The sequence below is a fragment of the Centruroides sculpturatus genome, unplaced genomic scaffold (assembly GCF_000671375.1).
Source record: "Centruroides sculpturatus isolate CEXI.00-Female unplaced genomic scaffold, Cexi_2.0 scaffold111, whole genome shotgun sequence".
In the NCBI taxonomy this organism is placed as follows: domain Eukaryota; kingdom Metazoa; phylum Arthropoda; class Arachnida; order Scorpiones; family Buthidae; genus Centruroides; species Centruroides sculpturatus.
Genome location: NW_019384655.1, coordinates 441,424 through 463,988, shown reverse-complemented (window position 1 = coordinate 463,988; position 22,565 = coordinate 441,424). Strand labels below are relative to the sequence as shown.

At 30.6% G+C, this 22,565-nt stretch overlaps 4 protein-coding genes across 4 annotated transcripts in view; 2 read left to right on the top strand and 2 right to left on the bottom strand.

Annotated features, from left to right (window-relative positions):
• LOC111626406 (RING finger and transmembrane domain-containing protein 2-like) overlaps nt 1–6,059 on the top strand; it is a 51,486-nt gene extending 45,427 nt beyond the window's left edge. The window contains exon 9 of the mRNA XM_023369772.1: nt 3,826–6,059. Coding sequence (XP_023225540.1) covers nt 3,826–3,957 — 132 coding nt within the window. The 3' untranslated portion in view covers nt 3,958–6,059. The remainder of the gene's footprint in view (nt 1–3,825) is intronic.
• Nucleotides 406–1,591, bottom strand: LOC111626410 (fructose-bisphosphate aldolase-like). The gene is made up of 3 exons (XM_023369775.1): nt 1,413–1,591; nt 861–974; nt 406–793 (listed from the first exon to the last, which is right to left on the bottom strand). Exons 2-3 carry the CDS (start codon nt 967–969, stop codon nt 504–506), a joined length of 399 nt encoding a protein of 132 aa, XP_023225543.1. The 5' UTR covers nt 970–974; nt 1,413–1,591; the 3' UTR covers nt 406–503.
• A 2,920-nt stretch (nt 6,060–8,979) lies between the features above and the next one.
• LOC111626409 (fructose-bisphosphate aldolase-like) lies at nt 8,980–13,499 on the bottom strand. Its single transcript, XM_023369774.1, has 7 exons — nt 13,455–13,499; nt 12,903–13,016; nt 12,569–12,835; nt 9,936–10,096; nt 9,529–9,787; nt 9,255–9,454; nt 8,980–9,181 (listed from the first exon to the last, which is right to left on the bottom strand). The coding sequence occupies exons 2-7, from the start codon at nt 13,009–13,011 to the stop codon at nt 9,086–9,088; spliced, it is 1,092 nt and encodes a 363-aa protein (XP_023225542.1). The 5' UTR covers nt 13,012–13,016; nt 13,455–13,499; the 3' UTR covers nt 8,980–9,085.
• Nucleotides 13,476–20,692, top strand: LOC111626407 (DNA oxidative demethylase ALKBH2-like). Its single transcript, XM_023369773.1, has 4 exons — nt 13,476–13,889; nt 17,512–17,829; nt 18,655–18,797; nt 20,257–20,692. Exons 2-4 carry the CDS (start codon nt 17,575–17,577, stop codon nt 20,555–20,557), a joined length of 699 nt encoding a protein of 232 aa, XP_023225541.1. The 5' UTR covers nt 13,476–13,889; nt 17,512–17,574; the 3' UTR covers nt 20,558–20,692.
• The last annotated feature ends 1,873 nt before the right edge of the window (nt 20,693–22,565 follow it).

The window sequence follows — 22,565 nt, the reverse complement described above, 5'->3', positions numbered from 1 at the left end:
TACCTCAGGATACGAAATTAATCCGTTCCGAAACTGAGATCGTATCATGAAAATGTCGTAAGGTGGATCATCTTTTCCCATACGATTACATGTAAAACCAAATAATTCGTTCCAACGCGAAAAACATACTCAAATTAAAGCCAAGTAATACATTTAAAAAAATAACTGTAGTAAGAAAAACAAATGAAAAATGCGAAGTAATGTAACGTCGTATGGTGAGTTTTTGTTCGTATCGTGAAGCAAAAATATGTTCGAATTTCATGTCGTATCCTGAAAATTTCGTATGCTGGGGCGTTCATAACCTGAGGTACCACTGTATATTAATAATCTACAATACAGATTCTGCAATGTCAGGTGTACAGATTCTGCAATGTCAGGTGACTGCTGGAAAGGCACTACATTAGTGAGAAAGTGATGTTCAAAACTTCTCTACATAAAAAATTTAATACATTTGTTTTATGAGCATGCTTCAGTATTAAATTTACTTCTATCTACATGACAACTTAAAGAAATATTAAATTATTACCTTGTGTTGTACTTTCATCAAAAGAACCCATTAAAGGAACAACTCCTTTGTCAACTTTAATTCCAGGAATTATACCTTGGTTTTTCAAAAGCTGAATGAAGGTAGTACCATCATCTGCTTTTTGATAGGCAGTCTCGTGAAAAAGAATGACCCCACTAATGCTCTCGCTCATACTTTTACCAGACGTAAAGAGCAGCTGGCGAAACCGACGACGGTTTTCTTCCGTATTCTCTACTCCAATATTGGCAAGGCGCTTTCCCATCGTACCTATAATTTAAAACACTGCAATACAAAGAAAATCCACTTCCCCAAACCATTAAATAGTTACGCTTACCAGTACTTTCATCGGCAGCAAGGATACCCTTTCCGGGTGCCACAATAGCATCTGCTACTTTCTTCAATTCCTTCCGGCTTTCTTCACTCAAATAATTGAAGTGAGCCATTGTAACTAAAGAATGTGAGAAAATAAATTTAATTTGAAAAAGAAAGTTGTAGTTAATTGAATATACAAAGATTTTTTGAACAAAAGATTATTACTCCATCCAAAAACCTACAAAATAGGTACTGTATTAGTTATGAAGTATTTAAAAGCCGAGGAGGAATAAAATTCTATATATTGGATAGTACAAAATACAGAAATTGATTAATTTTGTAATTGAATTTCATAAGCAAGTCCATAACGAGAAGTGATTGCGTAAAATGATATTTTGCAATATGTCCACATATGTAATTGGTAGAAGTTACTTTGAGGTAATTTGTGCATAGACTTACATGAACCAATTACATAAAATTAACTTTTACCAATAAATTAAATGAATAAATAATTTAAAATTTTCATTGAATAAGCAAACATTTTTACAATGCAAATTTCTGTTAATTAACTTACCAGCAAACTCTGCGTGAAATAGGGAATGTTGAAGTAAAAACAAACTTTTTTCCAAGATACACAACGTCCACAGTTGACGTCTATCTACCAAATGGGCGTAAGCAACTCGAGAGGCACCGTTTTATAAACTTTTCGTTTGTAAAAAATATTACAATTAATATTATATAAACTAATAAATTACGACTTAAACTATTAATTAATACGTATCACAATTTTTAGTTTGTTTTGAAATTTACATTCCTTTTTGTTATTTTACTTTGTGATACAGGTGGCGGAAGTGTCAACTTTTTAAATTCGCGTTCAGTTTCGAGAGTGAAGTCCGTTCTAGTGTTGATGCAGAATTGGGTCAAGGTTATATTCGTTGGAGACGAAAGTTGTTTCGAAAAATTGCGTTTTAATTAATAATGTCTGGATAACGATTTCTAAATTTATTAGGTATTGATAAATGCTTTCGTTTTTATCCAAACTTTTCGTATTCACCAAGTTAATGAATGAGATTGTGTCCAAGGTCACTCGCTTGTCAATTAAAGGATTAGTCTCCATGACAAACTCATTGAACGATAGCTTAGAATTGGACGATATCCTCCAGAATTCGAAATCCAGACTAAATTATCTTGATTTCGAACGAAAATGCAAAATTTTAACCCTCAACGCATTACAATAATTGAGTAGGGGCGTCTCGTCCTCTTATGTCAGCAAAGCTATGGCACCTACAAATATAGTANAAGTAAAGAATAAAATTCATTTTAAAGCATACTTCCATACAAAATATTATCTTTTGTCAATGATTTAATGTATTTAATCGAAATATACATAGCAATAATCATGTTGCAGACAGAGTGAGAAATAAGTAAACAACAATTCAAATTGGTGTGCATGCTTGCCTGTGTGGCACATAAATTCTTGTGCGTGGCAACAATTTGAGCAGTGCGTGGCCGCGCAGCTTAGAGGGAACATTGTCCATGATGATATATTTTTTCCAAAATTGCACCAAATAAACATAGATTTAGGGAGAGTACATCTTTTTGCCAACTTTTTCTGATTGATTTGTGTTCATCAATAATCGTATTATGTATGAATCAATAAAATGCCACAATAATTTAAATCAGCGTAAATTTTGAGCTTTTTTTTAGGCTTCAAACAGATGACGTTATATTGAATCAGTGTTAAGTGGGGTCTTACTGTATTTATAGAAGGTAGAATGAATTCAGAAAAGTATCAAGAACTGTTGTATCAAAATTTAATAACTTTTGGATCACTTATTGGGCAAAAAACTGGCAATTCCAACAGAATAAACTACTGCCATTCATGCATCTAAGTCAACTAAAAATTGGTTTGCCGAAAAAAAAAATTAATGTAATTGATTGGCCATCATGGAGCCCTGATATGAACCCGATAGAGAATGTTTGGGGCATTATGTTGTAGCATTGGGGGTCTTGTTGGCCAAAACAGACAATACAACACTGTAAATGAATTGAAATTAGCTTTCATGGATTGTTGGGAAAATATTAAACAACTTCAAAAACCAGTAAAATGTATGCCTGATAGAGTATTTGAATTAATTAAATCAAATGGTGGACCTACAAAATTTTGAGACATCAGAAATTGTTTTTTTTTTATGCACATGTGTTTATACTTTTGAGACAATCAAAAATTGAAAATATGTGATAATTTTTTTTGTAATTGTCAGATAGCTCTAAAAATTTCAGGAAACGTTTAAACTGATGTTGTAAACAACATACTAATATAATAAATTCATTACTACTGTTAATGCTTTTGTTATTGAAAAAAGTTGAGTGTGTTTATAATTTTGAAATGGACTGTAGTTTATTCCAAAATCATCAAATCACTATCCAAATGATTTTTAATTAAAAATTGGTAAATAAACTTATTTTTATTGTAGTAACATTTCTAAGCTACATACTATTTTTATTATATTACAACATATCATTTATCTAATATACATTTTTAATGTTTCAGATATTTAATAAGCTTTTGAACAATTGATTTAATCAAGTTCAAAATTTTCATTAATAAACGTTGCTTATTATGTATAAAACTTAACTGATACTAAATTTGTCAGAAACTTTAATTTAATGGATGGTCTGCAAATCAGTTAGGTCTGACTTATTTATACTAGTGTAATAGCAAAGACTAAGGAAACAATCTTATGAAACTCTTAATTTGATTACTAATTTATTAAATGATCTGTGTTAATTTTGTTTTTAACTTATGTTATGTAAGCTACGTAAATAGAATCATGAGGTAAAATCACTGGCTTTTATATTTTTTTATGAAGAATTTTATTGATACTTAGTGATTTTATTTTAATTAATCTTACCATTATATTTTGTAGCAAAGATTTTGTTACTGAAGATTGTTAAACTTTAATAATATACTTTGTATTTTCTAGCACATTTTTTGTGAGGAATGTGTGTCAATATGGTTTGACAGAGAAAGGACTTGCCCCATGTGTAGGGCAGAGATTGCCGACGACCCGTCTTGGAGGGACGGCTCCACTACCTTTCTAATACAGATATTCTAAAGTAAAAAAACTACAGTTTTGCTCACTTTTTTATAATTATTTTAAAACCATTTAAATAAAAATAAAACAATATTAGAAACTATTTTTTACAACCTCATTTAAAAAATTGAAGATATTTTTTTTATTTAAATGAATCTTAATTTGTATATGAATGTTTGTTTGTATGTGCTAGTATGTGCATATACATAAAATTTCTCCTTTTTACTAAATTTACTGTAAACATTCCAATTGGTTTGAAAAATTAAAAACATCCTTTAAAGTGATTATTGTTTCACTTTACTAATGTAAATTATCATTTTTGAAATTATTTTTTTGGGTTGTTCATGGATGTAAAGAAAGAGTATGGCCCTTTGTTCTATCTTGTATGTATTTTACTTTATTGTTAAATTTTAAGAAATGCTCTGTATTTATGATTGTATTGTAATTCAAATATTTCTTAACTTGTAAATGCATTGTTAAAATTGTTTTTAAATAAAAGGATTGAAATTGTAATTAGTATCTGATATATTAATTTATTAAAACATGTGATGGTCCTAAATCCAGTTAACCATGTTTTATATTTCAGGTACTGTACACTAGTGAATGTGAATTGTAAATTTGAATTTCTTAAATTGTCATAACTTATGTATTGAATAAGAGGAAACTCATTTCAAATTTTTGTAAAATTGTAAAATAATAATAATTTTTCTTTTTTGACAATCTCTGTCAGTTGGCATTGTCAGCATTGTGGACATTAAAGAATTTTTTCCGTCTTATATCCATTATGAATTTTTTATCATGCCCACAAGGAGATGATGAGAAGATCTGACATAACTGGAATGGACCACTCAATCCTGGGGTTGCTTGCACAATTGGATTTGATTCCAGGTTTCCAAACCAGCAGACTGACTCCTTAACTGCCTCCAGCCATCGGTGATAGAGTACTGTGTGATTGTAATTAAAGTACCCGTACCAATGCTGTCTACAGAGATATTTAGTAGTCCAAATGCAAGCAAATTGGTACAGTGACATTTTGGGATGTGAAAGACTATTGGAAAAGAAAAAAAATTAGTACTAAAATTGACCACTATGACACTAAGGTGCTACAAGCAACAATAAACCAGTATCCTTTGTAAAAGCATGAGTTACAACCAAGTTCTCGGTATGAAAGGGTCACAACTATTAAGTGCCATTCTTATCAGTTATGGCTTTGCCAAAACTTGCATTACTTATGAAGGCTTTTTTATGAAAATGATGGTAATCATCTCATAATAGTTTAAATTCTTGATAGCAAAATTCTTGGAGTCATGCCATGGTATGGCTCCACTTCAAGAATTTTGTTGTCTTAAGAAATGCCATGGACCATTTTGATTCCACAAGCTCTCAGGGAAATGCTAACTCAATTTGAGGAAACTACTTTTGGGAATTCAATGTGAATGAGAGTGCAAACAATCAGTTCAACATGTTACCGTGGCTGCTATTAATAGTCAATGAATGATACTACAGGTTCCACTAGTGTTTGTGCAGTGTTATGGCAATTGAATGCATCCTATGGCATGGTGTGGAAATGTATTGAGAAACTTGATTCATTGTTATCTGTATATCCATGACCAATAGTTGCTTGCTATTGATGGGAATACAAACCTTTCTTGCCAGAATAGGACTGGATGTGTCATGACCATGGAAGATCCTGTGGAGCAATGAGGAATATCTTTTACCTCAGTGAAACAGTCAACACAACTGCCGCCGATTGAGTGCTTTCAATACTCCGTTAGTAAAGTTGTTATAAAAAGTCATAATTTGAATAAATTTGAACTTTTGTTATTATGGATGATATTTTGAATGAGAATCGTTCGTTTCGATGAAATTTTCTTATAAGCATAAAAGTAAGTGATAAAAGTAAAATAGCTCTGGGGAACATTTGTGAATCAATCGACCAGGAAGGTAGGCCAGTACCTAACTGATAACAAGAAAGGCTTAAGTTTAAAGTTTGAACTTGGCAAAACAGAGGAATAATTACAGTTAGCTATTGAACCTTCGGATTTTACACCTTCAGAATATTTTAGACCCAGTGGATTTTTCTACAAGCGTCTGCAGTGCTGGATGAAGAAAAATGGGAAGAAAATACAGCTTTTTGGAGATTTTTGCACTTTTTAAGTGCTTAATTTCAGCAACTGCTTTATACAAAATCTTGAAATTTTGCATACTACCAAGAAAACAATTTTCCTTTGAACGACATGAGATACTTGAAATTACTAATGTATAGTAAATTTGCAGCAATTCTATCCTTTTATGTATAGAACTGCTGCAAATTTACTATACAAAGGTTAGGAATTACACATATGATGTAACTACTATTTTACATTGTTCAGGATGCATAAAAACAATTTGTCAAAACTCATAGTTTCCTATATTGCAGCAAACAGCAGAAATTGTAAAAAAAAAACTGATTTTAAGCACCACAAAAGTATAGAATCGACTAATAGATGAAAGCATTAAATGCTACAAAATACTTTAATTTAGTAATTTATTTGCACACATCCTTTACTAGCAACAATTGAAAATGCAATTTGGTACGCTGTCAACAAAATTTTTTATGATTGATACCTCAAGGGAATTCCAAGCAGTGACAATTGCTTGTTTTAAGTGTTCAACGTTGGCATTTTGATGATTTTGGTCATAAATTCAACCAACCAAGATCCCCAAACGTTTCCTATATGGTTGCAATCAGGCGAATAAACTGACCAATCCTTTTATTTTCAGACTATTGTTTCGTATATTATGATGTATGGATAGATGTGTTGACCTTTTGGAAAATAACGAATTCTTCTGAATCTATGCTTGTATGGCAGCAATTTGTTCTCCAGAACTTGTTGATAGTCAGCACTGTTCGTGCGACAGGTAACAAATGCCAAATCCAATTTTCCCAATGCAGAAAAAGCACCCCAAACTATAACACTTCCATCACGAAAAGTACTTGTGCTCTTTTTGTAAATCACACCGGTAGAATGCTAAACCATCTGGACCATCCAAATTTTTTTTTTCCCCCAAAAAGATTACTATATGACAAAAAGGTTATTTCTTGTGCTAGCACAATAGATCTAAACGAAACAAAAAACTTACCTTATTCCATTGAGTGACCATATTTTTCCTAGCAAAATTGAGTTGGGTAGCTTTGTGCTCTGGCTTAAGAGCAGGACACTTCTCATTCGAGACCAAACATTTTTGTTGTGTAAAACACTTAGAACGGTTTTGTGATGTACTTGAATACCCAAATTGTCTTGAATTTGATGTGTGGATGTGGTGGATTAGAGGCTGCATTAACAATTCATCTGAGGTCTCGTGGGGTAAGCTTTGAAGGATGTCCATTTCTACGCTTTAGTCTATAATTTGCAGGATTTGACAAATAATGCCGAACTACCTTTTTTGAACACTTGACACTGTTTGCAACTGCCTGATGACTTAAACCAGTACTTCTCAAAGCTACAATCTACCCTTTCTCAAAGTCTGTTAAATGGGTACCTTTGTTAAGTTATGGCAATGCAACACTTGGACAATGCCTTCTGTGAAGTCTTTTTGAGGGAAACTGGCCCATATTTAGGCATTATAGACATGGAGAAAACCCAAAAATCTCCACTTGGCCAGCCTGTCTGGGCGAGGTGCAAAACCCACAACTGAATTTTTTAGGAAGGTCTGGACAGACCTTCCCAAAAAATTCCTGTGGTTTTTCAGCTTATCCAGTTCGATCCTGGTCTCCAGAGCTGTATGTTGTTTGTTACCTTAACTACTCGACCATCCAGTCATCAACAAATGACCATCATCACTTAGTAGTCAGATAGGCATGTTCATCAATCTTATCGGTGGAAAGCTGTGTAGTGAGAGATGGGGCACATGTGTGAATCAACCCCCTGTAAATTCGAATAGACCTGACCTGTAACAGCAGGATGCTCATTTATTATTTCATACTTTCATTCTATTTTAATTACAGTATATGGGATTCTTTAAAATTATTTTATTTAAACCTTATTTCTTTACACCGATTCTTTGTGGAATCCATTTTTATAACTAATTAGACAATTTACATACTCAAAATGTGCCTTCCAAAAGAATAAAAAAAATGAGTTTACTGATAAATATATATTTAAATTATTTTAACCTCTTCCCCCCTTTCAGTGTAGACATTTACTGACAGCCCTTAATGATCAGAACTCCCCCTAAGAGATTATAATTTAAGCATATTCAAAACACAGCCAACAAAAATGTGAACAGAATATAACTTGTAGAAAGTATTGTGTATAATGATTATCATTGCTGTTTGTCTTCAGTTGTAGACTGAGCTTCTTGACATGAGATTAGACATTCCCATGACAATATTAGTTAATCTTAACTGTAGAATAATTTTGATATATAATTGCAATGGTAAAATTGCTTTAGTTTTGGAGCTCTCGAATCCTAGGATCCATATGCAATCCAGCCATGTAATTTTCCTGAAAGTTTTGCAGATTATTATACAATATAATGGTATAATAAACAATATTCAGTTATTTTGTTTTTCTATTGTGGAAATTTTTCTATAGATTTTTGTTTTTCTTCACTTTTGAAAGCACTCCAAGATATGTAAAAAGCATTAGATATATACTGAATTGAAGTACCAATATCTGTAAATCAAACTAGTTATCTAGTGATAACAGTTAAAATATACACTATATATTAGAAATATATAATTGTTTTCCTCCATAAAAATTCAGTTTCAGTGTAAACAGAACTAAATCAAAAATAATTGTGCACATCACACTCAAATAAGCCATTTCACATAAGAATTTAACTAAAATTTTTAAATTGATAACTTATCTAATGTTGAACTATAATTCAGTCACTTCAATGACCTTTATCAAATTAGATAACCAGATCTTTGATAAATTGTGAAATGACAAAGATCATGCAAAAGTTATCTAAGAAATGTTCTTAGTAACAAATAAGAAAAATTTTGCAAACATTTATTGAAAAAAGTTGTTAGTAAAACTACAAAATTTTATTTTTATATTGATTATGCAATTTTACAGAAATTAGTTATCAAAAATATATATGATTTTAATAAAAAGTATTTTTGTAAAGTATTACATTTTGTAAACAATGAAAAATTTGGCACTTAATATGCATGAGTAGGAACAAAATTTGATTTTGACGCAGAGACACTTTGAACAGAACCAGCTTTGTATTCACCTCTTCTAGCCAATCCATTAGCCTAATATAAATAAAAAAAACTAAGTATCAGAATGTATTTTAAAATACATTCTAAGATTTGAAAATACACTGACCTTGGCTCTCTTCAAAAATTCCTCTTGTGCAGCTTTAATGTTTTCAGGTTTACCTGACCAAGCTTTAAGAGCACTAGCTTGAAGGGCACGACCAAAACTGAACGATAGAGCCCAAGGTTTCTTGCCCAAATACTTATTAATTGCATCTAAATTTACAGTTGCTTCTTCTTCAGATTGTCCACCAGAGAGGAATGTTACTCCTAAGTTTGAACACTTAAGTTATTGTATATATATGTATACATTTCATTTGAATAAAAAGTGTATTAAAATTTACCAGGCATTGCAGGAGGAACAGTTCTTTGAAGGGCAGTTACTGTTGCTTTTGCTATATCTTCAGGAGAATACTTCTTTGAAGAACTCTGACCAGCAGTGACCATATTTGGTTTAAGTAGTGTTCCTTCCAGGTAAACATGATGATCATTTAATGCTTTGTAAACTGCAGCAAGAACTGTTTCTGTAACTTTCTGAGCTCGTTCCAAGTCATGATCTCCATCTGGAAGGACTTCTGGTTCGACAATTGGAACTAGACCATTCTATAATATAGAAAAATGTAAACAGTTAGTTTTGATTTGAAATTTAGCTTAATTATTTGCATTTGATTTAACTTTTTATTTTCATATGAATTTCAATGAAAATGTGGCTAAATACCATGAATTATGTATATCAGTTAGAAGAGGATACCTGTTGACAAACAGAAGCATATCTAGCTAGGACATTTGCATTTTCTAAGATGGCTAATGGTGATGGAGTATGAGAAGTTATTTTAAGTACACAACGCCATTTTGCAAATTGACATCCTATTGATTTATACTCCTGGCATCGTTTTGCAAGATCGTCTAATCCTGTAAATAAATTTTAAAAGTTGTCAGATTGAATGATACAAAATGAAGTTTAAATTTCTTACAAATTGCTGATTTTTTAAAGTGCATTACAATATGAAAGTAATTTATGAAAGTTTTTTGTTTTTGATTGATATTTAATGAGATGAGGACAGTTTACCAAGAGGAGTTTCTACAGAAGAATGGCCTCCTATTTAGGTGTTAGACATTAAGAAAACCTAGAAAACTCAATATGGCCAGTCCATAGAACCAATGTTCAGTGGTTTATCCACAGCCACTACTGGGTTAGTGAAGCCATTGAGAATTATTGGAATAAATTTAGAAAAAAAAACACATTCATAAAAATCATCCATCAGTTTCATTTGAAAGATTACAATTAAAAAAATAAATATATTTTTTTCTAACATTATATTCAACAAATGATTGAATACTAAGGTTAATATGTCCTAAGTTTTCATTACATAGTTCTTAATTGTACTTAAATATGCAACACATTATATATAGTAGAATAACTGTTAAAGCAAGAAGATATGAAGACTGAAGTGTAGGCCTATGGAGAAAATTACCCACAAATTTTGTCTAGAGGACCAGTGGCTACTTCTATGAAGAATTTACCATCTTGAGTTTGAGATTTCAAAAATGTAATCTGATGAAAACAATCTCTATTAGAATTAGGCAGGATAGAATTCACCTATGTACAGTACACATTCTATCCTGAATACACATGTGTATTTAGAAAAAGAAGGAAATTGGCTTAGAATAGCTCTAGGTGGTGCTCAGTTGTCAGACTGAGTAAGAACTCTTGCATCCATCACAGAGAATTATGATAAAAATCATTCCTCCTGAAAAGCAAGAAAAGTTAAATGAAAATATTTTAAGAATTTAATAAAAAGGCATTATTTGTAATATAGTATATGGTACCCATATGAAATATTTTTGCAATAAAAAATATTTCATATTTGTGTTGAATAATAGTTTGAGTTTTCTGTACTAAAATCGTATTGGCATATTGATAAGATTTATCATCCAGACGATGATTAAATTGCTATCTATTAGAATAACCTGTTACACAAAGAAAAGGTTATAAGTTTCTTTGCAAAAATAAAGGGAACAAATGAACTTTGGTAAAATAAAAACTATTGATTTATATAACTGAAGAATCTATATGAATTTATTGAAATTTAATTAGAGAAGAATGAAGGATGTCATTTAATAAGGGTTTTTATAACATTATGAGAATAATTACTAAACTGTGGTAAATGATAGAACAGATTCATATAATACTAAAATATTAGAAGTTTTGCATCAGTGTTCTAGATAGTTTTGGAATTATGTTTTGAAAGTTTTTGGAAAGTTTTAATACTTCCAACAATTCTCTTTTCATGTTTTAAATACTGAGACTCAAGAAATATTGTATATATATATTTTTTTTTTATGAATTTAAAATACTGTATCTGATATTGAAGATTCTCTTTGAATGAAATTTTGTAATTCAGTACAACTTTGATAAAATATATTTCTAATGAAAATTAACTGATTATTTTATAGGAGAGAAATTGAATTAACTTATTTTTAACATTGAATTCACTTAACCTCACCCACATAAAAACAGTCAATATATTTCTCTTACAATCATTTTGCATTATTATTAAAAAAAGAATAAATTTAATATTTGAATTGTTTGCAAATGTTATAATGCAAATACTGTATGACAATAAATGGAAATTATATATTAGAATTTATAAGCAACAAAAATTTCCTGAATGCAAATATTGCATTTTCTGTTATTTCCTATATTTATATTAATGTATCTACATTAATATAAATATTGTACATACTAGATATGAAAAGCAAGTTGAATAAGCAGTGGTACTTATTCACATTTGATAAAGAGATAACATTAAAAAATTAATGTTTGAAGTAAGAAAGTGATAAACACACAACATATGTAAAGCTGAAATTATTACAGTGGTACCTCAGGATACGAAATTAATCCGTTCCGAAACTGAAATCGTATCATGAAAATGTCGTAAGGTGGATCATCTTTTCCCATACGATTACATGTAAAACCAAATAATTCGTTCCAACGCGAAAAACATACTCAAATTAAAGCCAAGTAATACATTTAAAAAAATAACTGTAGTAAGAAAAACAAATGAAAAATGCGAAGTAATGTAACGTCGTATGGTGAGTTTTTGTTCGTATCGTGAAGCAAAAATATGTTCGAATTTCATGTCGTATCCTGAAAATTTCGTATGCTGGGGCGTTCATAACCTGAGGTACCACTGTATATTAATAATCTACAATACAGATTCTGCAATGTCAGGTGACTGCTGGAAAGGCACTACATTAGTGAGAAAGTGATGTTCAAAACTTCTCTACATAAAAAATTTAATACATTTGTTTTATGAGCATGCTTCAGTATTAAATTTACTTCTATCTACATGACAACTTAAAGAAATATTAAATTATTACCTTGTGTTGTACTTTCATCAAAAGAACCCATTAAAGGAACAACTCCTTTGTCAACTTTAATTCCAGGAATTATACCTTGGTTTTTCAAAAGCTGAATGAAGGTAGTACCATCATCTGCTTTTTGATAGGCAGTCTCGTGAAAAAGAATGACCCCACTAATGCTCTCGCTCATACTTTTACCAGACGTAAAGAGCAGCTGGCGAAACCGACGACGGTTTTCTTCCGTATTCTCTACTCCAATATTGGCAAGGCGCTTTCCCATCGTACCTATAATTTAAAACACTGCAATACAAAGAAAATCCACTTCCCCAAACCATTAAATAGTTACGCTTACCAGTACTTTCATCGGCAGCAAGGATACCCTTTCCGGGTGCCACAATAGCATCTGCTACTTTCTTCAATTCCTTCCGGCTTTCTTCACTCAAATAATTGAAGTGAGCCATTGTAACTAAAGAATGTGAGAAAATAAATTTAATTTGAAAAAGAAAGTTGTAGTTAATTGAATATACAAAGATTTTTTGAACAAAAGATTATTACTCCATCCAAAAACCTACAAAATAGGTACTGTATTAGTTATGAAGTATTTAAAAGCCGAGGAGGAATAAAATTCTATATATTGGATAGTACAAAATACAGAAATTGATTAATTTTGTAATTGAATTTCATAAGCAAGTCCATAACGAGAAGTGATTGCGTAAAATGATATTTTGCAATATGTCCACATATGTAATTGGTAGAAGTTACTTTGAGGTAATTTGTGCATAGACTTACATGAACCAATTACATAAAATTAACTTTTACCAATAAATTAAATGAATAAATAATTTAAAATTTTCATTGAATAAGCAAACATTTTTACAATGCAAATTTCTGTTAATTAACTTACCAGCAAACTCTGCGTGAAATAGGGAATGTTGAAGTAAAAACAAACTTTTTTCCAAGATACACAACGTCCACAGTTGACGTCTATCTACCAAATGGGCGTAAGCAACTCGAGAGGCACCGTTTTATAAACTTTTCGTTTGTAAAAAATATTACAATTAATATTATATAAACTAATAAATTACGACTTAAACTATTAATTAATACGTATCACAATTTTTAGTTTGTTTTGAAATTTACATTCCTTTTTGTTATTTTACTTTGTGATACAGGTGGCGGAAGTGTCAACTTTTTAAATTCGCGTTCAGTTTCGAGAGTGAAGTCCGTTCTAGTGTTGATGCAGAATTGGGTCAAGGTTATATTCGTTGGAGACGAAAGTTGTTTCGAAAAATTGCGTTTTAATTAATAATGTCTGGATAACGATTTCTAAATTTATTAGGTATTGATAAATGCTTTCGTTTTTATCCAAACTTTTCGTATTCACCAAGTTAATGAATGAGATTGTGTCCAAGGTCACTCGCTTGTCAATTAAAGGATTAGTCTCCATGACAAACTCATTGAACGATAGCTTAGAATTGGACGATATCCTCCAGAATTCGAAATCCAGACTAAATTATCTTGATTTCGAACGAAAATGCAAAATTTTAACCCTCAACGCATTACAATAATTGAGTAGGGGCGTCTCGTCCTCTTATGTCAGCAAAGCTATGGCACCTACAAATATTTATACTGGAAATAAGAGAAAATACAGTAAAATCCTGTTTATATAATGCTCATGGGGGACTAGGACTGATTCAGATAATTGGAAAATTTGTTGTCATGATATAAATAATACGGTTTATATACATTTTATTTATATTTCTAATTTCTTCTGTAACAACTTACTTTCTTTTAGACATCATTTTCATAGTATTTAGTTTAAAAAGATTGAAGGCGACTGAAACTTGGCAAAACAATAGTAGTAGCGGGTGTTCGATGAATAACGAATCATGTGGTTACAAAAGAATAAACTTATTCAACAGAAAAGTAACAATTTTAATAATTGAAAATTTTAAAAGGTTGGAAAAATTCAACAAGGTATCAAATAAACTCAAAGAATGTTCCCATGAAATGCATAACAATGAACATCATGATCATTGTTATGCATTTTGTGGGAACACTGAAATTAGGGGGGGAAAAAACTATTCTGGCAAGTACAATGTTACATTTTGGGGAAGAATGTACTTAGGAGTTTGATGTGTTTTGCATTTGTAGGTTTTTCTGTATATCTGTCTCATATTCTGAGACAGATTGTTTTATAATCTGGTATAATGAGTTTGACTTTAAAGAAAAGACATGATGGAGAGGGATGAGAGCCAACCTTCTTGATTGACATTTTGTATATGAACTATCAGTATTAGACATATATATCAGTCAGTAAAATCAATCTCCATGCTAATGTTTTTTCAGTGATAAATTTTTAAATACAGTTCTGTAGTTGAGAATGTGTAACAATTATCAGAAACGGCTTTAATGAATTTAATTGTCACTATGCGAATTATGTGTAGAAGAAATGGAAAAAAGTTATAATTTCAAAGAGAATGAAAGAACTGGATAACTTGTAACTAGTGTATGTAGAGATTTTGCAGCCATTCTGAATTTGAATGTGTTACTTACAATGTGCACTTTGAATATTAAAGTAAATATTCAAGTTTATATTAATTTTTATTGCATGAGTTGAATATTGCAAACTTATGAAAATGCAATTTTTTTAAGTATAGATTTTACTGTTTGTTTTTCTTTCTACAATGATGTACAGATTATGTAAAGAAAAAGTCTATAAAAAAGCAATAACATAAAAATTTTAGTTGTGTACTTTATAATTATCACTGCAAATTATATACCTTATATAGTAAATATTCAACTCTAACAATTGCTTCATATTCATCTGTGAACTGAGAGATTCATATTGTTAATAAGCAACTGATATTCAAAGCATTAATGAAGGTTAAATATATTCAAAACTTGAAATTTAAAACTTAGAAAAAGTTTTTCTATCTAAGCAACCATTATTATGATGATGATAACTCTGCTTTTTACTCTTACATTAATAATATTTAACATATTTGTATTTATATAAACAAAACAATTGTGAACAATATGTTGGGCTTATCTTAAACCAGCAACCAAATATTTAAAACTTATTAAACTTTGATCATTGTAAAAACTAATTTTAAAATTACCTAAAATGCATTTCAAGTCACGGAAGGAAATTAAATTTCAAAATGCATTTTAGGTAATATTTGTAATAGTTGTAATATTTAAATTAGAATTTTTATGATAACCACAGTTTAATAACTGTTTTAAGTGTTTGGTTGCTGGTGTATGATAATCCTTAATATATTGTTTAAAACTGTTTTTATGTAAAAATGAATATATTAAATAGTCAATATGTTGTTGAGTGATGTGATTTTTGATCTGTTTGTATTCAGTTTATCATCTGGATTTAGCTGTTGGATGAAAGTATAGTTTATACATTAGAATGTTATATATACTCGATATATTTTGGATGTTTATTAAAATTGTATTTGTTGTATTATAAAGAGCAAGTTATGTTCTAGTGTGTCCATCAGTGGCCAAGTGGATAAAATTATTTAATACCAGTAGTTGGTAACAGGCTTGCACCTGACGAATTGACTGGCTGAGTACAGTAGACCCCCCTATAACACTAGATAATTCCGTGTTGTACGAGTCACTTAGATTTTACAAATTATTGTACTGATTTTAATAATCCATAGTAGGATTATAGGATAGTTTGTTTATTTTGTTGCGCCTGTCGGCAATGTGCCAATTTGGACGATAGAGGGCACAAAGAAAAGAAAAAAATGAACTTTGAACTGGTCACCCACTTTCCAACCAGCAGCTACTGTAAACGGATGTTAGAACAAGCGGTCAGCACAAACAACTTCAACCTTCGATTGATGTCGGGCTGTAAATACATTGTATTGTACATTACTGTATATATTCATAAATAAAGAAAGGATATTAAATTCCGATTGGACATGTTCTCATCAGCATTGAGCGATTCGCATAGGGGTACGAACTCCAAAATTTTATTAGAAATATGCAAATATTAAAAATCTGAATTTTAGTGAAAATAATGAATAATATTCATTGTCATTAAGTATGATGATAATATTATGACAATGAATAATATTCATTGTCATTATATTATCAAAAATATTTGGACAGCACAATGTTTTTATAAAAATAGATTTAATATGGCAATTAGTAATTGGTCTATTTTTTGCTTGCATGACAGCAGCAATGTGTCATGACACTTTCAACCAGTTTCTGGCAGGTCTCAACAACAATAGATTGTCATTCATTCAGCAAAGCTGCTATTAAAGATTAGAGCAAAGATGTTTATTGTGATTGATTTTGTATTATTGTTTCAGAGATGTTCTTATTGGATTAAGATCCAAATTCTCAGCAGGCTAGTCCAACATTTTTGCCTCCTTTTTATGAAACCAGTTCTGTATATGCTGTGAAGTGTGATAGGAATTTGATCGTGTTGAAAGAGATTTCTGGTAGTGTCTAAAAACTTTTGATAACCTAGTGTATCTTATAATCTGCATTTAACAAAATCTTTTATTAAATCAGACAATATTATTCTCCAATTTGTTTCAATTAAATTGAACTTATTTGCAGAACTTTTTTAAATATTCAAATATTTGGGTTATTTGTGTATGTTGTTATAGAACTTTTTAAGTCTTTTTTTTTGTCATGTCAGGGCTGTCTGTGAACATGGGGCAAGGGTACATGTAATTAAAGGGGAGTGAGTTTGCAAAAAATACATCATTGTACACAACAGGGAGGGAGGATGTCAAAAGTTGCTCTAAAACTATACAGTATGTAATTAATTTTAATGGATGGCACCTTTGTTCATATTTTATTTTTAATTAAAACCTCACAGCTTAAATATTAATTTTTTGCTTAGATAGTTATATAATAACAATAATTTGAAATTTTTATTATTATATTTTTGTTTTAATAATATATTTTTATATATTTAAAAATAGCAGATAACCTGATAATTCTGTATGACGAGTTGTTGCTGGAGATTGTGTGAAATTGTTTAGAATATGCTTTCTGTTTATACAATTGAGAAGAAAAGAAAAAAGTCTGATGATGATTCCATATTTGAAAGTTTAGAAATTAATTCATTAAAATGGAAGAAAATTGAGAACATTAATTTAAATTTAAGCTATACCATCCTTTTTACAAAAAAGCAAGCTGATAATATTTTTGGTCAACTCGAAAAAGATATAAAATATTTCAGCAATGATCTACTCAAAGTCAAAGTTTTTGGTAAATGGCATGAAATTCCAAGAAAACAGGTACTTATATAAATTTATTTTTTTCAATTTATTATTGATGACCCACTAATATTATCAATATTAAAGACAACCCATTAAAAGCAATTGAAAACTGATGTTTTTAATTGCTTTTAGTGGGTTAAACAGGAATTGATGTTCTTCAACAGAAAATAGTTGTTGACTTCTATTTACATGAGATAATTCAAAACATTCATTTTTTTTCAAATGTTAACTTGAATCTACCATTCACAGTTAAGTATGAAATGGCAATTGGCCAACCAATCAAATTTTACAAAAATTGACTAAATATTTAAACTTGGTTGCCTTCAAAATCCCTAAAAACATATTTCATGCCAGTTGGTAACTTTGTATTAAGTAATTTTCCTATTTGATTGCCACAATCTTGCTGCAGATTGAAGTTAATTTGACCAAAAGTAGTCATCAACTTTCTGGTTGAGAGGGTCGTTTCTGGAAAGTTTAATTGCATTTGCTCAAACCATGCTGAAGTGTATAAAGGACAAACTAATAAACTTTCTTAAAAAATATGTAGAAAAAACTAAAATGCCCTGATTTTTGCTATTGAATCACCAGGAACAGTCTTCTATTCCACAGATGACCTATTATTGTTTTTGCATACTTTCGCAGAGTTGTAGCCTCTAATAAAAGAAGACTGTTGTTTCTGGTAATTCAACATGGCAAAAATCAAGACATTTTAGTCTTTTCTATGTATTTTTTTAATTGTAAATTTGTCAGCTATTTTTTATAACAAACTTTCTTCTTTATATATTAGATTATAAGATCAATTTGAATTCAATATTCTGAATTTGTCATTTTCTTTTATAACAGGTAGCTTATGGAGATTCTGGATTGACATACAGTTTCTCAGGTACTACTATTCCTGCTTTACCATGGACAGATTTAATATCTAATCTGCGTCAAGTGATTGTTTCTGTAACAGGCATCAGTTTTAATTTCGTACTTGTTAACAGGTATTGCTGCAAATTTAACAGTTAATGCAGTGTGTGTGTGTGTGTATTTTATATATAAATATGTATGTTATGGGCCAAGTGATTAATAATCATTATTCATAACATCCAGACATTATGCATAAAGCTACATTCCCTTTGGGCAATTTGAAATTTTCAAAAAAGTCCACTTTTCTTATTAAGAATTATTTATTTTTGTGAATTATTTCCAAGTATTTTAAGAAAAACTCACTCAAATTATATGTTTAATATTAATACAGTAGAGCCTCGAAAACTCGGCCTAATGTGGACCGAAGGGTGGCCGAGTTTGTGAAAATGCCGGGTTATCGGGAATGGGGTTAAAAAAGGATAAGTATGAGTGTTTCCTCAGAAAATATTGTACTGTACTTGTATGTATTGTTTGCTTGAGAATACAACAGAGAATAAACTGCCCAAATACCCTTAAACAAAGGAAAAGTACATACTTTATGAAGGCATAGAGCCTTTACTACATGAAAATGAAAATTAATGAATACACTGTGTACAGTAATTTACTTGATAAGACAGACCTCAGAAAAATCCTTTATGAGGCATAAAGCTATCTATAATGAAAATTAATTAACTAAGGATTTTTTTGCCCTGCCAGGGTGTGGCCGAGTTATCCGGAGTGCCGAGTTTTCGAGGCTCTACTGTATAAGTATATTTATTACATTAAACTCTTTATTAATCAGCACACTATATATACTACATAATAAATAGAATGATTATTAAATCAAGATAACTTTGGCAATTACTTTGCACATAGTATTCAACAAAACAATTTTGAAAAATTTACTTACAAACTAGAATATTTTTTAAAATAAGTATTATTAATAGTGTTGATTAAGCTAATGTTAACAGAGTATTATTAACAAAATTATATAATTTTGTCATAAAAAATCAACTTAAAAAAAATATTTGGAATATCATTTTGGTTTATGGTATAAAAAAGTTTAATATTTTGTTGAATGATAACTCATTCATCATTATATCATTATTGTCACTTTGCCTGACAGATGATAACAGTATTCATACTGACCAGTCAATGTGATAAATTATGATGATTGTTGTTTGTAGTTGAAGTTATGGCAACACAACACTTGGGCAATCTGCCTATGGGGATGCCTTCCAGGGGGTCTTTTTAATGGACACTGGCCCCTATTTAGGTGTTACAGGCATAGAGAAAACCCAGAAAACTCCATGTGGCCAGCCCATCCGAACAAGGCACGAACCCACGACCGAACTCCCAGTGTTCAGGGAACAAAGACCACTTGGCCACTGGTGGGCTCATAAATTACAATAAAGAAAATGAAATTTGTTATAATGCCTGATGTTAGTAGTCATTCATAATGCCCATATTAATCACTTAGTCTGTAACACACACACACACACACCTATTAATTTATATATATAAATTAATTTAAGTGATTTTTTTGTATTTCAGGTATAAGAATGGATTAGATCATATAGGTGAGCATCAAGATAATGAAAAGGAATTAGAGGAGAAAGCTCCTATTGCATCCCTTTCTTTTGGTCAAGTAAGGGATTTTGTTTTAAAACACAAAGAATCTAGAGGAAAAAATGTTAAATGCAAAATAGATCCTGTAAAGATTGAATTAGAACATGGAAGTCTTTTGATGATGAACTATCCCACTAATTTGTATTGGTACCATTCTTTACCCATCAGGAAAAAATGCATTCATCCACGAGTTAACTTAACTTTTAGAAAATTTAAAGTTAAATAGTGATTACATTTATTTGCTATAAAGTTAAATTTAATTTAACTTATTATTGTTACTAAATTTAAATGCAAATGGTTTATAAATGTTACCATACAACTTTAATATCATATCAGACAAGACAATTTCTAAATCTTAAAAATTAAAATATATATTTATATTTAGTTTGTGTTGTTGTTAATAAAATTATTTTCTGTTTAAAATATATATATAATTATCCAAATCCTTGAAATTTTAATTAAGCAATTTTTTAAATTTGCTTTGCTTTGTCAAAATTTAAGCACATTGATGCTAGGTCTCTCACCATCTGGCAGAACCCTGTGGATCCTAAGGTCTGCCAGTGGCTGAGCAGGTAAAATCACTGAACACTGATAGTTGATTGAGTTTGCACCTGATCAATAAACTAGTTCTATGGAGTTTTTCAAATTTTCTTCACATGTTAAATGAGACTGATGCGATTAAATACCAGCACTTTTAACATTTAACAGAGGGTTTATTTATTACAATAACACTTTCACGGTTTGGCTTACATAATATGCATCTGGTTTACACTGGGAGAGAAAGAGATATTTACACCAGTTACCTAGGTTTTTTGTAATTACTGTAAATATATTTATAGCCAGTTATCTAGGTTTTTTGTAACTAAGTGTGAAGATGAAGTTCGATAGAGATGATCTTCCTCGAGAGGAGTCCAGTCAGTCATGCTCCTCTCGAGGAAAACATCCTTGGTGACGATAGACTACACCTTTTATACTATGTTCCTGCAACAGAACGCCAAAAAGTAAGACTGTACTCTACTGTCAGTGTTGTTACAGATGCATACAGTATATCCAAATTTCTTTTTAAATCACCGAATCGTAACGAGCAGTTGATGCAAATATGACAATTGTTTCTGGTATTTTCCCAGTTTTCCTCACATTTGGAGGAAGTTTTGTTCGAGCTAGGAAAATACTTTTCCGAATAACTGTGGCAAAGAAGGCCTGAAAGTGGAAGAAAGTCGGTCGTTACAAATGTTAAAAACTAAAGAGCACTTCGACAAATATTTGACAACAAAGATATGGTTAGACAGGTGGAAGCAGATAAAAGGTTTACTTGTCATTGAACATACGACGGTAAAAAATTTAAGATGGACATAAAGAAAAGGAAGAAGAGGGCCCCAGAGTAAATTGTAGGAAAAATTGCCTAAATGGCTTGTAACAAATTTTGGAAATACTTGGATGACGAGAAGTATTTTTAGGCATGCAAATACCAGGAAATGAAATTTATTATGCGAACTATGAAAATTGAGCATCGCCCAAGTAAATTACGAATTTAAGAATAAATTTGAAGCAAAGTCATACCGTACATTGTCATATTACCAGCAGGTGTTTCGAAGCCATTTGTTAAGGAGTCTCTTGCAATTGATGCTGACGTGCACGAAAATGAATGTCTAAAGAAAATTCTAATCTCTTTTCTTAACATACATCATGAAAATGACGATTTCATCTTTTGGCCTGAACTCCACGGTCGAATTTGCGTAGTGAGGCGAAACTTTTAGGCAAATTTGACTGTGGAGTGTCTCAAAGCTAAAAACATTTCTTTTGGATCCAAAAACAATCGTCAAATCTTCCACAATACCGGCCAATTGAGGATTTATTTGAGTATTTGGCGCAAATAATATACAATAAAGTTGGCCAGCAAAAAATACCACCCGATTAATCCGAAGAATTAGACTTTCACTTTGGACGGTCTTCCTGTCAAGTTTTTAAAGGAGTTGCGAGTCTATCAAAACAAACTTACGGCACATCGCCGACCGTTGGCCATATAATCGTGTTCGTTAATTCTATACTATTGTAAATAAAATCTTTTAAAATGATATGTAATAATTAATAGTTACTTAAATTTTTGGATAAAATATTATGCTTTAAAAACAGTTCAGATTTTTGTCTCACACCACTATTAGCATTTATAATTTTTTAAAATATAACTCATCTCTAACCTTAGAATTAAGCTTTTTGCCATTTTATAATAATTA

What these genes read in the sequence shown, in the direction of transcription:
- LOC111626410 (XM_023369775.1), bottom strand. Translation starts at nt 969, where the DNA reads ATGGCTCACTTCAATTATTTGAGTGAAGAAAGCCGGAAGGAATTGAAG. An exon ending in TGCTGCCGATGAAAGTACTG is followed by an intron (nt 794 to 860) that starts GTAAGCGTAACT and finishes TTTAAATTATAG; the next exon opens with GTACGATGGGAAAGCGCCTT.
- LOC111626409 (XM_023369774.1), bottom strand. Translation starts at nt 13,011, where the DNA reads ATGGCTCACTTCAATTATTTGAGTGAAGAAAGCCGGAAGGAATTGAAG. An exon ending in TGCTGCCGATGAAAGTACTG is followed by an intron (nt 12,836 to 12,902) that starts GTAAGCGTAACT and finishes TTTAAATTATAG; the next exon opens with GTACGATGGGAAAGCGCCTT. An exon ending in TGATGAAAGTACAACACAAG is followed by an intron (nt 10,097 to 12,568) that starts GTAATAATTTAA and finishes ATTTATTTACAG; the next exon opens with GATTAGACGATCTTGCAAAA.
- LOC111626407 (XM_023369773.1), top strand. Translation starts at nt 17,575, where the DNA reads ATGCTTTCTGTTTATACAATTGAGAAGAAAAGAAAAAAGTCTGATGAT. An exon ending in ATGAAATTCCAAGAAAACAG is followed by an intron (nt 17,830 to 18,654) that starts GTACTTATATAA and finishes CTTTTATAACAG; the next exon opens with GTAGCTTATGGAGATTCTGG. An exon ending in AATTTCGTACTTGTTAACAG is followed by an intron (nt 18,798 to 20,256) that starts GTATTGCTGCAA and finishes TTTGTATTTCAG; the next exon opens with GTATAAGAATGGATTAGATC.